Source organism: Mercenaria mercenaria, chromosome 8 (assembly GCF_021730395.1).
Source record: "Mercenaria mercenaria strain notata chromosome 8, MADL_Memer_1, whole genome shotgun sequence".
In the NCBI taxonomy this organism is placed as follows: Eukaryota; Metazoa; Mollusca; class Bivalvia; order Venerida; family Veneridae; genus Mercenaria; species Mercenaria mercenaria.
The window spans coordinates 23435518-23453593 of NC_069368.1; the positions used below are offsets into that span (position 1 = coordinate 23435518).

General features: G+C 35.1%; 1 protein-coding gene and 1 long non-coding RNA gene across 2 annotated transcripts in view; both read right to left on the reverse strand.

The window, feature by feature from the left end:
- The window catches only part of LOC123565460 (uncharacterized), a 57288-nt gene that overhangs the window by 10776 nt on the left and 28436 nt on the right, over positions 1-18076 (reverse strand). Inside the window, exons 6-7 of the mRNA XM_053549537.1 lie at positions 15026-15099; positions 9628-9698 (exon numbers count right to left, since the gene is read on the reverse strand). Coding sequence (XP_053405512.1) covers positions 9628-9698; positions 15026-15099 — 145 coding nt within the window. The remainder of the gene's footprint in view (positions 1-9627; positions 9699-15025; positions 15100-18076) is intronic.
- On the reverse strand, positions 1583-3627 carry LOC128558975 (uncharacterized). Its single transcript, XR_008371989.1, has 3 exons — positions 3445-3627; positions 2721-2857; positions 1583-2003 (listed from the first exon to the last, which is right to left on the reverse strand). It is a non-coding gene; the product is annotated as an uncharacterized LOC128558975 (long non-coding RNA).

The following is an 18076-nucleotide window of genomic DNA, read 5'->3' on the forward strand; positions in this document are numbered from 1 at the left end:
CATATTACTGTAATGCTAAGGTAATTTATGAATGTTAAAAAAGGATGCACAGCTTTGGCTTTGTGAATGTTTAACAATCCTTTACATGTGAAGTCAAAAGCTGCTTTAATATCAATTGTAACTCCCTTTCAAGGAAAAAGTAAAGTAAAATAATATTCTATTTAAAAAATAAAATGAGCCGCGCCATGAGAAAACCAACATAGTGGCTTTGGGACCACATGGATCCAGACCAGCCTGCGCATCTGCTCAGTCAGGTCAGGATCCATGCTGTTTGCTTTCAAAACCTACTGCAATTAGAGAAACTGTTAGCGAACAGCATGGATCCTGACCAGACTGTGTGGATGCGCAGGCTGGTCTGGATCTATGTTGGTCGTAAAGCCACCATGTTGGTTTTCTCATGGCGCGGCTCAAAATATATCTGACACTTAACAACTAAAATGGTGCAAAGTGGACATTTTGGGGTGTATAGACATTCATCAAGGTTCTGCTAAATTGATTTATCAAACAAAAAATCATACTAATTGGATCTTCATAGCTGAAAATATTAAGATCTGTAAAACATTAGGACATAAGAAAAGCAATAGGTTATGAAATTGAAGTGATCAACATTTAAATTTAGAATTGTTTTCATATTTATTTGTGAAGGGGGTTCCATCACAAGATTTGACACATTGGTAAGAATAAAATGTAGTTTATGAAAAAAAGTATTTTCCTTTAAATGTGCAGAGTTTGACTTACATAAATAATTAAAGCTGTTACAATAATGCTTGGTTTGAAAAAATAAACACAGTTGAAAACTACCCTTCATATAAATGTCACACTTTCTAGGATGCACAGGGGACAAAATTAACTATATAATTTGATATAAAACTGCTTGAGCCATTCACCTGAAATTGCACACATTCATTGACTACATTGATTTGAATATAATTTGCCCCAAAACACTTTCTAAAACTGAACTTATTTAAAGTATGGTGAGAGAGGAGAAAAGCTTCGTTATTTTGAAAAGCAATCATATGCATTATTACATGGTTAGAAAAGCAATGCTGTATATGTACTTGTACAATAATGAGCCAAAAAAGGAGGCAGTAAAAACAACGGATTTAACCCTTATCATGCTGGACACGATTGATTCTGCCTTTGTGAACAGTGTAGATCATGATCAGCCTGCACATCCGTATAGCCTGATCAAGATCTTCACTGTTTGCATTCAGTCAGTATGTTTTGGTAACCATCCCTTTCATTTAATGATACTGTCCATATTGAAGATGGACAAGTTAATTATAGAAATTTAGCCCGTTAATGGTTAATAATAAATTTCTACCATGCTTGTCAGCTATTCAAACCTATGGCAAAAATCTTACATACCAATGATTGACAATAATAGATAACAAGATATTGTATCTTCATATGAATAAAATGCGGGATTAATTGTCTACAGTGTCTATATTGCATTCATACTCATCATAAGTGATTATATAATAATATAACAGTGAAAATTGAAGTTAAAATTTTCCAGATTTTGCTATTATGTAAAAAAAAAATGTTTTCTTTCTTATTTGGTTATCTACTGGTAATTCTAAAATGTGTATCTACTTGAAGTATATGCAATATAAACTAAATGCCCACAGGAAACATGTCGAGCCCACCAGCGGTCAAAAGGACTGGGAGTTCAACACAACACTGTCTAGCTGAGGCAAACATTTAAGCCCGTTTATGCGTTACAAAGTTACAGCCCGGACAATCTCTAAAATGACCTTTGACACCCAAGTGACACAAGAGAAATATAGCTATTCAAATACATTTTCTTTTTTACATCAAATCATCATTGTTAACAATATCCTCTGGAAGACTGAAGTACATGTACTTTGCCGAGTTTTAGTATCTGTTGCTTGTGACTCTGTGGACGGACCGTCTGGTGAGGTAACCAGAGTCAATGATTGGGACTAGATTAAATCATGCTGTGGAAGATATAGTTGACAGGAAGGTAGTAAGGAATAAATCTGAAATTGAATATATTAACATTTACTAAATAAATAAGCACCAAATATATACAAAAATAATTAACAAAAATTGATTTTCTATTAATGAACCGCACCACGATAAAACGAACATAATGCGTTAGCGACCAGCATGGATCCAGACCAGCCTGCACAGTCTGGTCAGGATCCATGCTGTTCAACAGTTTCTCTAATTGCAATAGGCTTTGAAAGCAAACAGCATGGATCCTGACCAGACTTTTGTAAATTTTTTTGTTAATTTTGTCAATATACAACAGTTGTAGACTTAAAAACCAACTATACTGAAACGACACTGTAAATTGTTTTAATTGCTATCCTTTCTTTAGTATACAAAATTGATTTGTTTCAGATCTTTATCATTCTCTTGAGTCAGCCTTATATTTAAATTGCACTTAATTCTATTGCTATACTTTAAATTTACCTTTACATGATAATCTGTCTTATCAGTTTATAATATCAGACAGAAAAGTTTAACACTGTTGTTTCAGGTTCAGGTAACTGCTTATTCCTGTGCCATGTCTTTAAATAATTAATTATCAAGTAAGTACTATGACTGAGTCAAATTACATCGGTGACTTGTACAGAACTCTGAGTACTTTTTATAAGATTTAAGTGTTGTTGAAGTCAGGGTGAGTATAAAGCTTTTCTTTGTATAGTCAAACTATAATGAAATGTAATAATATAATACATGCTTCATACCTTTAGTACTTTAAACCATCACACCACAATATCAGCTCTGCAAGCCACAATATAAGTAGTCCACATGACAATCTCAGCTGTCCACACCACAATATCAGCTGTCCACACCAAAATCTAAGCTGTCAAACGTTCTTTACCTGAAATAAAGTTTTATCTACATACCTAAAACCTAACACCCTTCTTATCTAAAACAATCTATCCTATAATTTATTCAGATTCAAAAAAAAATGTCCCTGTATAAGTTAGCACATGTGGACTTAAAAACCAACTGTACTGAAACTGACATTGTGTACATATTTAATGAAATTATAAGTTATCCTTTCTTAACATAATTAGTATGGAATATTCATTTGTTTTAGATCTTTGGCATTTTATTTGGTTAGCCATATATTTCATTTTCAGTTAATAATTCTACTCTTGAAATGTACAGTACTAAATTTTGAAATTTACCTTTAAAAGATAGTTTTGTCATATGAGAGACATCAGACAGGAATGTTTAACACTGTTGTTTCTGGAGTAAGTTAAAGCTAATTCCTGTGTTATGTTTTTAAATATTCAATTTTCAAATAATCATTACAACTGAGTCAATTGACATCGGTAACTTTCACAGAACTCAGAGTACTTTGCAGAAGATTTAAGTGTTGCTAAATTCAGGGTAAGTATAAAGCTCTCCTTGTATAGTCAAACTATAATGAAATGTAATAATATAATACATGCTTTATACCTTTGCTACTTTAAACCATCACACCACAATATCACATGTGCACACCACAATATGTTGTCAACACCACAATATCATTATTCCACACCACAATTTTAGCTGTCCACAGCACAATCTCAGCTGTCCAAGTCACAATCTCAGCTGTCCAAATCACAATATCAGATGTCAACACCACAATCTCAGCTGTCCACACCATCCTAGCTGTCCACACCACAATCCCCAGCTGTCCAGTCACAATCTAGCTGTCCAAAACACAATCATTAGCTGTCACCTCACAATCACTGCTGTACAATGAACTTTTCTCCTGATTTGATTGATATCTTTATTAACCTACAGACCCTTATTCAAACTACCTATACCATCAGTTTTAACATTTTAAGATTCATGAATATAGTCATAAAATGGCTCTTACAAGGAGTAACAGCAATTTGTCCTTTTTTTTTTCTTTGGTTAACTGTTTGTTAACTACAATTTTTAATCATAAAATAACCTCTTGTTTGACACGGGTATTTTAATCTCTGACCTAGTTTTGAAATTTACAATATAAACTGTCAAATTTATTGATGGTAACATTTTGACAAGTTCATTTAAATCTTCAGAATTGTACCTAACTCTAGGTTAAATTTTGTTTCATTACATGGTGCAACAGTTTGAACCACAGTTGAAATACGAAAGTAATTTATTAGTAAACGTACATTTAGTAATTGAAAAACTCCTGTGTTAACATCAATGTACACGACTCACGATTGCGGAGACCTAGGTCGTTAGAAGCTCATGTGCCCCCTACGGTTGTAAATCAGATCCTCGTAAGTTCGGATTTAATCCAGGGGCTTTCCCTTTGAAAAATTAAAAAAAAACGTCAATCTTCCTATGTGCAAAATGAGCTCTAGGTTTTGACTCTAATGACACAACTTATATTTAATGTATAATTATAAACAAAATAAAATAGACACTCTATAGCCCAAATCTGAATATTGTTAACATAGTAGACCAACATAAATCCTAACAGTTAGCCCAAAATAACACCACGAATAATAACGAAATAACAGAGGCCCATATGGCCCAAACACTACTGAGTACCATTGCTTACCAAACAAAAACAATTTTCAAGAACAGATATGTCTAAAATCATCCTAAAAAAGATCGATACTATGCTCCAGTTGTTTCAACACAAAAAATGATTCTTCATTTTCTTCTAGGGCCATGAAACAAATACTAAATTGTATGTTATGTACAAGTGAATGAAATAAAATAAATATTTGTAAGCAACCAAAAAAACCATAATAAATGACCAGTCCACTGCAACTCCCATATATGTAATTTAGCCATGAGCCAAATGATTCACATGAAACAAAAAAATGCCATTTAGACCTTTGAACCAAGTGTGATATATGAATGATCGAAACATGACACTCCACCTTCAAAATTCAATGAACATGTCAGTTTCCTAAATCATCAAGAGGTTAAATTCAAGCTGATAGGAAATTGCACTAACATGAGACTATGACGGACAAACTAGACAATAACAAATATTTGAGGAAATAAAAAATCCTAGACTGCAGTGGGATACAATCGTTTTGTTAAACTCAATCAGTAAAGAACTGCTTTGTGCGACAACAAAATAATGCAATCAGCCCTTTTCCTATCGAACCCATAATGGGATCTGGCCGGTTCAAGAACGGAACCAAGATCTTTTGGTGACACAAGTTTTGTGCAACTTTGATTAAATTCAAATCATAAATGAAGCTGCTATTGTGCAGACAAGGTCAAAATAGCTAATTTTGACCCCTTTAGGGGCCATAACTCTGGAACCCATAATGGAATCTTGCCAGCTCCAGGAAGGAACCAAGATCTTATGATGATACAAGTTGTGTGCAAGTTTGGTAAAACTCAAATCATAAACTAGAGATGCTTTTGAGAAAAGCGCATGTCTCCCACAACTGCCCCTATGTAAAATGTCTAGTTTCTTTAGATGGTTTAGACGAGTGGATCCAATTATATGGTCTGGATGAGTGGATCCAATCAGTAATTCAAGGGCCATAAATCAAGTGCTTGGGTGGATTTGGCTAGTTATCGAACATGGCTAAGGTCTTATGGCCAAACGCATTTTGTTCAAGTTTAGTGAAGATCTGATGAGAATTGTTGGATTTAGAGAGCGGACAAGAGTAAAAAGGCGGATTTCTCGGTAATTCAAGGGCCGTAACTCCAAAATGCCTAGACCGATTTGGCTAGTTATCAAACCATCAAACCTGGCGGAGGTCTCATGGTCAAACACATTTTGTTCAAGTTTGGTGAAGATCGGATGAGAAATGTTCGACTTAGAGTGCGGACAAGAGTAAAACTGCCAATTTTTCGATAATTCAAGGGCTGTAACTCCAAAATGCCTGGACCGATTTGGCTAGTTATCGACCTTGGCCGAGGTCTCATGGTCAAATACATTTTGTTCAAGTTTGGTGAAGATCAGATGAGAAATGTTTGAATTAGAGTGCGGACAAGAGTAAAAAGGCAGATTTTTGGTAATTCAAGGGCCATAACTCCAAGACGCCTAGACCGATTTGGCTAGTTATCGAACCTGGCCGAGCTCTTATGGTCAAACACATTTTGTTCAAGTTTGGTGAAAATTGGATGAGAAATGTTCGACTTAGAGTGCGGACAAGCTTTGTGACAGACACACACACACACACACACAGACTGGAGTAAATCAATATGTCTCCCACACCACTGTGTGGTGGGAGACATAATAAAGCTGCTATTGTGCAGACAAGCTCAAAATAGCTAATTTTTGGCCTTTTAGGGGCCATAACTCTGGAACCCATTATGGAATCTGACCAGTTCCAGAAAGGAACCAAGATCTTATGGTGATACAAGTTGTGTGCACATTTGGTAAAAATCTAATCATAAATAAAGCTGCTATTGTGCAGACAAGCTCAAAATAGCTAATTTTGGCCCTTTCAGGGGCCATAACTCTGGAACCCATAATGGGACCTGGCCAGTTCAAGAAAGGAACCGAGATCTTATGGTGATACAAGTTGTGTGCAAGTTTGGTTGAAATAAAATCATAAATGAAACCACTATCATGCAGACAAGAAATTGTTGACGGACAGACGCACGCACGCACGGACACACGGATGGACGACGGACGAAGGGTGATCACAAAAGCTCACCTTGTCACTTTGTGACAGGTGAGCTAAAAATCGGTCGAATATTCAAATATGAATATCAAATTCCAATATTCATATATTAATGTATATTTTTTTTAAATAAGTAGCACCCATTATCGCCAATATAAGCATGGTAATTCTACAGAATAAAACCGTTTTTTCTGACTTGTTTGTTTATGGTGTATCAAAAGATGTCCAATTAACAAGAAAATAGCAATGAATAATTGGCAGGGGTCACCGTTATGGATTAACAGTTTGCAACAGGCATAAATGTGTCAGATGCATGTCAAAAGATGTCTAATTAACAAGAAAATAGTATTACATAATTGGCAGGGGCCACCGTAATGGATTAACAGTTTGGCATAAATAAGTTAGGCATAAATGTGATACCCTTTTATCTTTTGTTCATTTTAGTTGGTGCCTGTTTTATGTAACAAGTTTTAGAAAAAAAAAACTTCGTAAACAAGAGGGCCATGATGGCCCTGTGTCGCTCACCTGAGTACTATTGCTCAAAATGATATGATCGTTTCAAACCAATTTCATAAGAAGCTGCTAAGGTGTATTCATTTAGATAAATAATAAAGGAGGTAATCTGTCATAAATTCAGTCAATATGTATCTTCACTTATTGTCCAAGTTCATCTGCTGACATAAATGAAATTTCAGATCAGTATCTTCATTAGTTACGGAGATATACCCATTTTAATTTGAAATAAAGGGAGGTAATTTGACATAAAATCAGTCCATAGTTATCTACACTGATTGTCTTAGTCCAACTAATGACAATAATGAAATTTCAAATAAGTCCTCTAAGTACTTACTGATATAAATCCAATTTGATTACAATCAGGGGAGGTAATAAGATATAAAATAACTCTGGAACCTACAATTGGATCTGACAGGTTTGTCATGGAATCCAAGATTTATTCCTGTTGAAGATATTTTGAAAGTTTGTATCAAATCAAACCATAAATGAAGTCTCTATATGGCTGCAAAAGCCAAAATAGCCAATTTTGGACATTTAAGGGGCTATAACTCTGGAATCCATGATGGAATCTGGCCAGTTCAAAAAAGGAACAAAGATCTTCTGGTGATAAAAGTTGTGTGCAAGTTTGGTTAAAATCAACTCATAAATAAAGCTGCTATTATGCAGACAAGGTCAAAATAGCTAATTTTGGCCCTTTCAGGGGCCATAACTCTGGAACCCATAATGGGATCTGGCCAGTTCAAGAAAGGAACCAAGACCTTATGGTGGCACAAGTTTTGTGCAAGTTTGATTAAATTCAAATCATAAATGAAGCTGCTATTGTGCAGACAAGGTCAAAATAGCTCATTCTGGCCCTTTCAGGGGCCATAACTCTGGAACCCATAACGGAATCTGGCCAGTTCAAGAAAGGAACTTGAAGATCTTATGATGATACAAGTTGTGTGCAAGTCTGGTTAAAATAAAATTATAAATGAAGCTGCTATTATGCAGACAAGGTCAAAATAGCTAATTTTGAGCCTTTCAGGGGCCATAACTCTGGAACCCATAAAGGGATCTGGCCAGTTCAAGAAAGGAACCAAGATCTTATGGTGACACAAGTTTTGTGCAAGACTGATTAAATTCAAATCATAAATGAAGCTGCTATTGTGCAGACAAGGTCAAAATAGCTAATTCTGGCCCTTTCGGGAACCATAACTCTGGAACCCATGATGGAATCTGGCCAGTTCAAGAAAGAACCAAGATCTTACGGTGATACAAGTTGTGTGCAAGTTTGGTTAAAATCAAATCATAAATAAAGCTGCTAATGTGCAGACAAGGTCAAAATAGCTAATTTTGGCCCTTTCAGAGGCCATTATCCCATAATAGGATCTGGCCAGTTCAAGAAAGGAACCGAGATCTTATGGTGATACAAGTTGTGTGCAAGTTTGGTTAAAATAAAATCATAAATGAAACCACTATCGTGCAGACAAGAAATTGTTGACGGACGCACACACAGACGACGGACGAAGGGTGATCACAAAAGCTCACCTTGTCACTATGTGACAGGTGAGCTAAAAATTATACCAAACTTGTAGATATTGTCGATCTTTTTGACATTAATTTTTCTTACCGTCCCCAGAATCGGTTTTCATCCGCAATCGGCTGTATTCCAATTAAATTTTGAAGTAGTTTATAATAAAATCAAGAAATAACATATGAGCCTTGCCATGAGAAAACCAACATAGTGGGTTTGCGACCAGCATGGATCCAGACCTGCCTGCGCATCCGCGCAGTCTGGTCAGGATCCATGCTGTTCGCTTTTAAAGCCTATTTGAATTGAAGAGACTGTTAGCGAACGGCATGGATCCTGCCCAGACTGCGCGGATGCGCAGGCTGGTCTGGATCCATGCTGGTCGCAAACCCACTATGTTGGTTTTCTCATGGCGCAGCTCAATTATGATTGATGCATGAGATCATGCTGAAGGAGGTTTAAGTCTGCCTTACTTTTTACATGCCGATTGAAAATTTTCAAAATGGCGGCGTCAATACAACAGCGCAAGATGTGCTTAAATGGAACAACCTGCTATTCTTAGATAAAGATAAAACTGTAATCAATTTGATTTTCATTTTGAAGCTAAAACACTGAATTAGTAAAATATGTTCATGATTATAGTGACAGAATCATGAAATAAAACGCTAGGGTCGTCGGGTTTAACTAGGTAGGTTCGGGTTACCCAAAACAAACATTTTTTACAGCTTATTACATACAATGATCACACTTTAAACAAAGGGATACATTGTGTATATGCCAATCACTTAATACGAATTTAAAGCTTCCATAAAAACAAACCGAATATGCAAACCGAATACTCAAAATAATTAATATTGATTTCAGTATTCGCTCCCATCCCTACTGCTCAATCAATTAAAATGGAGGCCATAACTCTATCATACTTTGACCTACACAAAAAATGTTATGTTCATTAACACTTTTTTTGGTGTTTGGCTGGACTCTCTACGTGCATTATACAAAGTTAAATTCTAAATAAAGTAAAAGTACCTTTGTTGTAAACCTTCAAAGAGGTCAGAAGGGAGTCTTCAGCTATTTCAACTTTATACTCTAACCTGAACCTGAAAATAAACAAATTGAAAATTTCCTTGCCTTGTAAACTTAACAGGGATCAGTACTAATCATAGCTTTGACTTTCCTTTACTAAATCTTTTACTTCTTCATTTTTTTAGATTTATTTCTCAAGATCAACAACAGGGCTGTCCCCAAAAATGCTTGATTCTGTAACTGGACAGAACCTGTAAAATAAGGAAGAGTACACAAGGTGCATGTACAGGTGTTGATGCTTTATTGTCAAGCTCAACAAGGACTATCAGCAGCTCATCATCAAAGATGTCAAGTTGATTTTAGGATGTAATGTTAAATGGGTAGGCGAAGGAGTAAGAAACTGTACTGAGAAACACGTTTATAAAAGGGGATAGGGGTAACATGGGAATATATAGATACTTCTTTACATAACAGAACAAGAGCTGTCACTAATGGTGACAAATGCCCCCCGCAGCGCCTTGACCTTTGACTCAGTGACCTTCACCTTTGACCTGGTGACCCCAAAGTTAATAGGGGTCGTGTACTCAATAAGTACTATCAGCATGTGAAGTGCAGTGGTTCATGAGTAAAGTGCCTTCATGCAAAAAGTTAACGTTGTGACGAACGAACAAACTAACGGATGGACAGTTGAAAACTAATATGCCTCCCTTCGGGGGCATAAAAAGAAATCAGATGCCTGTAAGGCATAAAAGAAGACTATTTCAAGACAAACAAGGCACTTAAAACGTTTGTATTTTTGTTTGGGGTGGCTTGTGAGAGGGTGGTGGATATTGTGAGGGGATATAGCATGTCTACTGCATGACAGCGATGCCTGCCAGGTTTCATTATTTGTTTGTTTGTTTTAGGTTTAACACCATTTTTTCAACAGTATTTCAGTTATGTAATGGTGGACTGTTAATCTAAACTGTTCTCCACAAGTAACTGCCAACCAGCGGGGGAGGACAAATGATTTGAGATACAATGTCTTTTATCAAATCATCACAGAATACATACGCCTCAGCCAGGGCTCAAACTCGCGACCCCGTGATCTGTAGATCTGCACTCTCCCTATTGAGCTAAGCAGGCGAGCTACCAGGTTTCATTAAACTACAAGTAAACTGGGTTTTTTTATGTGGTAAAGTCGAAAAAAGGGCATTACTTAAGACAAAATCAAAAATAAGTGTCCCAAAATAAAGTGAAACAAGAAATATCTTTAAAAATGATGGTCGGCGAATTATAATAAGGAAAGAAGTTTATGAATTTTTCATCTAACATTCATCTTTCATCTAACATTTTTCAAATTGCAAAACTAAACACCGCACTCTAACAATTTAAATGGTTATCTTTTAATTTTTCGCAAAGGTTTCGTAGGGTTGCAATTTTGTTTCGTTTATCCTTAGACGAATAATTACAGCAGTAGTTTGATGAAGATTTATGAAGCGGTTCATGAGAAGAGGTCATTAATCGTGTTTATATTTTTAACTAAATTGGTCCCTATCCCCATTTGTAACAAAATAGCAGGAGACCTTACGATATTGTTACACATCGAGTTTGATAAAAATCCGTTACATTTTAGTGGTTAATGCGAAGAAAGGCATATCTACTTTTAGCTATAGTGGTCCCTAATAGGGCCCAAGTTCCTATATAAATAAATTTGGAAGAGGACCTTATAATGATGCTCCAGACCAAGTATGACAAAGATCCACTAAGCTGTTCATGAGACGCTGTATAAAGGCAATTCTAGTTTTAGCTCTAGCAGACCCTAAAAGGGGTTAAATGTCCCAGCTGAACAAAATTGGCTGCGGGCCTAATAAAGATGCTACAAATCAAGTTTGTTTAGAATACATGAGAAAAAATCAATTAAAGGGTTTTTTTATTTATTATTTTTTATCTATTTCTAAAACAGGCAAACTGATCCTGCTTTAACAAATGCATATTCGCTATTCATGAATCTTTGGACAATGACGTCACACCTATAAAACAGTGAAGGTCAAGCAAAACATACAATTGTAATTATTTCAATATTTTTGTTTCATAAGCAAAGTTTGACCGTAGTCATATCACATAGAAAAACAGCGTACCTTCATTTCAGTTGATGAGATTCAGTCATTATATAGCATATATATAATAAAACAGATTTCAATTGAGTTCAATATTTGCATACCATACTTAAGAAAAATATTCATAATAATAAATCAGTTAAATAATTTATAACAAATATATCAAAGCAAACAAGTACTCATTTTAATATGCAATCTGAATAAGTCACAAAAGCAAGAAACCTTTTCATATACAGACGAAAATTGTAACAAGGAAAATCTTTTAAAAAGCACTTCTCTACATAAAAGACTCTTATCGTGATACGCAGACCGTATTCAGCTCTTTCTTTAATTTGATATATGTTGGTATTTGAACAGGTTTTTATCATATTTATTAAACTTACTTATCATTTTGAGATATATCAATATTCTTGCTAAATATACTGAGCCAAAGTTAGCTTTAAAACTGTGAACAGCGTCGTTTAGGATAAACGCTTTGTCTACATTTCACTCAGCGTAGCACAATCAACAGAGTGAAAGAAATTGACACTCTCGTCCAATCAGGCAGAGTGTTGCATAAATCTTCCATTTTGATAAATTATCTATAATGCGTTATCAAGTAGTTTGATTTGCAAACTGAAGTCACGTGGCATAGGTAACGAAAACGAATTTAGACGGCGTCGCGGAAAAGGAGGTCCATAATAGCCCTTAAGGAGGTAGGTTACCTTGTTACCAGGGTAAATTCAAATTAGTTGAACCGCAGTGATTTTTTGTATTTTGTGTAATTTAATGTTTTAACTGCTACAATCTCAGTTCCGTTTATCTCTGTCCCTTCAAGTACAATTTTTATCCAGGTTTGAAGTACATGACCCTCTTAAGGTATTTTATATAGAAAGAGAAGGAAAATACGGATATTTAACACTTTTCATTGTATTTTGGTTTCATTGTTATCTGTAGAAGTCTGCATAATTAATAGTTTTACTAGTATGCGCATTAGCTTTCTAATAAAAGCTTAAAATGTATATGTGGCGGGGCTCGTGTTTCCATGGTAACGCATTTTCTCTGATTTTTCAACAATTATGTATAAAAACCGGTTTTTCGACGGCTTCAGTGCCATTCTGTTATTGACCAACATGGAATATTTGGGTAATATGATTAACAAAATACCAAGAACTTTACATGGTACTATGTTTTTCTTAAAGTTTAGAGTATCCATGGCAACAGAGATGTTTAAAATAGCTTATATGTTGCTTTTATCGTAATTTCTTATAAAGAAAATATTATATAAAATTATCTTTCTTGTTAATGTAGCTTTAAAACATCTTATTTCTAACGTTAGTAATATTTTCGTATGAATTGCAGTTAATTTAACAAATTTCAAAGCTTAAAATACTTACAGCAGTGCCCATCGTCTGACATTTTTATTGAAAAATCGTTCTGCATGCCGCTATTATTCTCATGGATATTATTGAAATGAAAATAAAAAGCCGAAGCTGTGTTCCTTAAATAGACCAGTGTCAACGCTTTTGAATTTAACAATTAGACATATAGGTCACGGGCTTCGTTTCCATGGTAACATCAATTTAGTTCAAGATACCACAATTTTATACTGAAATTTGAACAATTTTGGAGCTTAGTTTTAGTATTTAAGTAACAAATTATCAACGGAAGCTGGGAAATAGGTATAACAAATCAAACTGTCCAATTTTTATTTGTAAATGACCGTAATAAGTTACCTTTCACCCAGCTATATTCCCAATCACATCAGTTACCATCATCCATTTTCTTACATTCCACATAACATTTCAATATAATTACATAAAAGAAGCAAAATACTGATCATTTTTCAGAGCAAAAGACTAATAAAAAGTATTTCAGCAAATAATGGCTGTTTAAAAATAGTTCAAATAAAGAAAAAGCACAGAATAACGTACTTTCAAAATAAAAGCTATTAATTTTGCGCGGTAACTGACACGTAATATCATGACGTCAATGACGTCATTTTAAGGCAACAATGTTTTGAAGCGTTTCTGCAGCAATTCATTCATTATTTCTGCATTATTAAACCATTAAACATAAGATCGGCGGCAGGTTCAAGATTTATTTCCAGAAGAATGGATATACAAACACATTTAGTTTGTCGTAAACGTCGTCGTAAATCGTCACGTTAGCTTCCGGTTGGACATGCGCACTTACAAATATCAAGGTAACCTACCTCCTTAACCTCTCAACTGACAATGACTACTAGTAATTGATCTTGAATATACATGTAATGTACAACACACTGTATCATGAATGGCACCAATTTTAGTATTAACAATATGCAAGAGGACCATATAACAATGCAGCAGACTAAGTCTGGTCTAGATCCATCAAGTAGCTCATGAGAAGTCATTTAAAGATTAATATTCATTTTCATTAACCTCCTTTCTATTTGAATACTTTAAAAGTACAGCCTGTGCACCACAATAATTTGAAAATTTCTTTGTGCTAAGTTAGGTATAAAGTCAAACAGAACATTTGCTCTACTTTTTTATCTTGATATTCCTGTTCTGGTCACACTAAGTAGAGACTTACCCTCAGCCTTCTTTACACAAGGGAAACAATCTGTTTATATAGTGAAATTGTTGAGTGAACACCATTTCTTAATTCTAATCCTGCCCATGTTATATCAGTGCAAAGGAAAAGTAACCTATCTATGATAAATGCTATGTATGATGCATCTAACAGTCTTAAAATTGATTTCTTAGATTTTCTCATATTTCTAGATATTTTTCCCATACTTTGACGCATAGGTATGGGTAGTTGAGATTGTTCTCTTTCCAGCAGGAGCCTTTTCAACATATTTCACCTTGTGAAATTCTGTGGGTTTTGACTTTTTTTTTAAAAAAATAGTCTGTTGACAAATTTTACCACAAAAAATATCCTACTTTCCCACGGGCAATCAATTATTTGATCTTTACATAGTTTTGTATTCAAGTTGCTAATCCATGTGGCAAGTATGCATGCTTAGAGGTAAAAAGTGCATAGTTTGCATGAGGTTCTAGGTCAATAGTCACCTAAGCCTATCATAAAATCTTTGCGAGTTGTCTCCATGTTTTCCAAATATTTCATCCGGGATCATTTTTTTCAGCTCAAATAACTCTTTTTCAGGAAATGATATTTTAATATTTTTTTCAGTCCTTGTATTTTGATGCAGTTAACTAGACATATATTTAATATAGACAGCTCCAACTTAAAGTTTGTATTTTCAGTTACAATGCCTACACTAAGCAAACCATTCAGAAACTTAAAAGCACAATTTAACAAATCTAAAATTATACCTTGCATTCCACATGTTCCTTGTCTCTTCATCATCTTCTAAGATAAATACTCTACTGCTAGCATCATCACCTGACTAATGTAATAATAACAATTTCACATTTTTGATTAAACATGCCCATGGTTTAAACATAAACATGTGCATTTGAACCAAAACCTCATCTGAAAGATGTTCTATTGGAGGCATATCAGTGTGTAACATATAGGAAGCTGCGACCTTCACCTTTCACCTCATAAATATAATCTAAAAAGTAGATCCCTCGGAAGCACCGAGAACAAGGCAAACAGTGAAAATTGCAGACTCGGTTTGATTGAGTCTGTTCATGAGCAGTAATGGAAAATGCAACACTGCCCACACCCCCTAGCACCGGCTTAAGCAGTATTCAATCTTCAAATCTAAATGAGTTGAAATCAATGAAATTGAAGGACCAGAAAATATAACAACTCTGAGATGAAGTCAGGGCGACTTTTTACGGCCGCCACACAGCACTTAACACCCGCTGTTGTGAAGTAAATATAATCTAAAAAGTAGATCCCTCGGAAGCACCGAGAACAAGGCAAACAGTGAAAATTGCAGACTCAGTTTGATTGAGTCTGTTCATGAGCAGTAATGGAAAATGCAACAAATCAAGAGTTCAACTAAAGACTAATAACAGAAAACCAAGCCAGGAAGAGTAATGAGGAAAGACCCAAGCATAATCCAGTCTCCAGCTATACATCCAAAACCACTTATAGTCTCTAAGTCACTGTGACCTTCACCATAGACAATCATGCTATGAAGTTTGATAGTTATCGGCAATCGCATTCTCCAACTAAGATGATCAGAACAACCAACAGACATCAGCAAGACAATATCTTAAATGCATCATAATAATTTGTGAAGCATACACTTGTATTTTAAAGGGTAAAACACCAATGGTTTTGCAAACAAGGGTCATTGACCCTGAAGTGCTCACCTGTGCAAAAGGCTTCAAGTGTGTTTGTATAACATAATGGTACAGAGTTCAGTTTATATAAATATCAAGGCTCTAACTATTATGCATTCAGAGAAGTTTCTTTTAAATTAGCCTATACTATATACATGTCACACACATATGCATGTCTGGTTTTTTAACCAATAATTTGAATGATTACAGCAAACAGTCAAACCCTAATATCACATGCCAAATATTAAGGCTCAAGCTAAGCCTATACTAAGTACATGTCACAAACAGCGGTGTGGCCATTTCTGACTCTAGGGTAATAATTTGAATAATTATGGTACAGAGTCAAACCCTCAAATCACATGCCAAATATCAAAGCTCTAGTTATTTCTATGGCTCAGAGAAGATTTTCAAGGTTTCTTATATATATAAGCATATAGTATATACATGTCGTTGGGCATTGTGTTCACCGCTACAAGTAGACACCGTCGTTTATATGACTGAACAAAAGGGCCAAGATGGCCCTACGTCGCTCACCTGAGAAACACACCATAACAGTGTAAACATGTTTGACCTAGTGATTTCATGAAAACAAATATTCTTGCCAATTCTCATTAAGATTGAACCAAAAATGTGGTCTCTTGAGTTTAAACAAGTATTTTCTTTGATATGACCTAGTGACCTAGTTTTTGACCCAAGATCACCCATATTCAAACATGGCCTAGATTCCATCAAGGCAATCATTCTGACCAAATTTCATGAAGATCAATTGACAAATACAGCCTCTATCGCATACAGAAGTTTTTTCTTTGATCTGACCTAGTGACCTGCTTTTTAAACCCAGATCACCCATATTCGAACTCGACCTAGATTTTATCAAGGCAATTATTCTGACCAAATTTCATGAAGATCACTTGAAAAATACAGCTTCTATCAATACACAAGGTTTTTCTTTGATTTGACCTAATGACCTAGTTTTTGATCCTAAATGACCCATATTCAGCCACAACCTAGATTACATCAAGGCAATCATTCTGACAAAACTTCATAAAGATCAATTGAAAAATACAGCCTCTATTGCATACACAAGGTTTTTCTTTGATTTGACCTCGTGACCTAGTTTTTGAACCCAGATGACTCGTATTCGAATTCAATCTAGATTTCATCAAGGCAAACTCTGACCACATTTTATGAAGATCAATTGAAAAATACAGCTTCTATCGCATACACAAGGTTTTTCTTTGATTTGACCTAATGACCTAGTTTTTGATCCTAAATGACCCATACTAGAAATCGACCTAGATTTGATCAAGGCAATCATTCTGACTAAATTTCATGAAGATCAATTGAAAAATACAGCCTCTATCACATACACAAGGTTTTTCTTTGATTTGACCTAGTGACCTTGTTTTTGAACTTGGCCTAGATTTCATCAAGGTAATCATTCTGACAAAATTTCATGAAGATCAGTTGAAAAATACAATATCACATACACAAGCTAAATGTTGACGGACAGACAGATGACAGACAGACAGACAGACGACTGACGCCGGATATCAAGCGATCACAAAAACTGAGCACTGCTCAGGTGAGCTAAAAATTGTTGAAAAAGACGTTAAACCCAAACAAACACACACACACACACACACACACACACACACACATACTATGGGGCATGGTCATGTCTGACCCTAATGCAATAATTTGGACCATTATGGTAGAAAGTCAAATTCGGATCACATATATCAAGGTGTCTGTTCCACCAATACATAGTTCTTTCTGTCACGATGTGAACAGACTAGACTAAGGTGTACTAGTATTACCTTGTTTTGGTTTAGTTTAATGCAGTCTTCTACCAGTATGTCAGAGATATACGTTGCAAGGGCCGATTGCGAACCCATTATATCATGTTCTTTACTCATATATAGTTAAAACAGTTTCGGGCTCAGTCAACAATTAATTGTATCAGTTACATATTTAACCAGTATCAAACTGTTCTCAGGAGTGCAAGAAACTAACATTTTTTAAAAGAAACAATGGTGGTGGACAAACTATCTTAGATGTACTTCTTTCAACCCATCATCATAATGTATTCCCTGGATTCAAACTAACATCCTCCTGAAAGCAAAT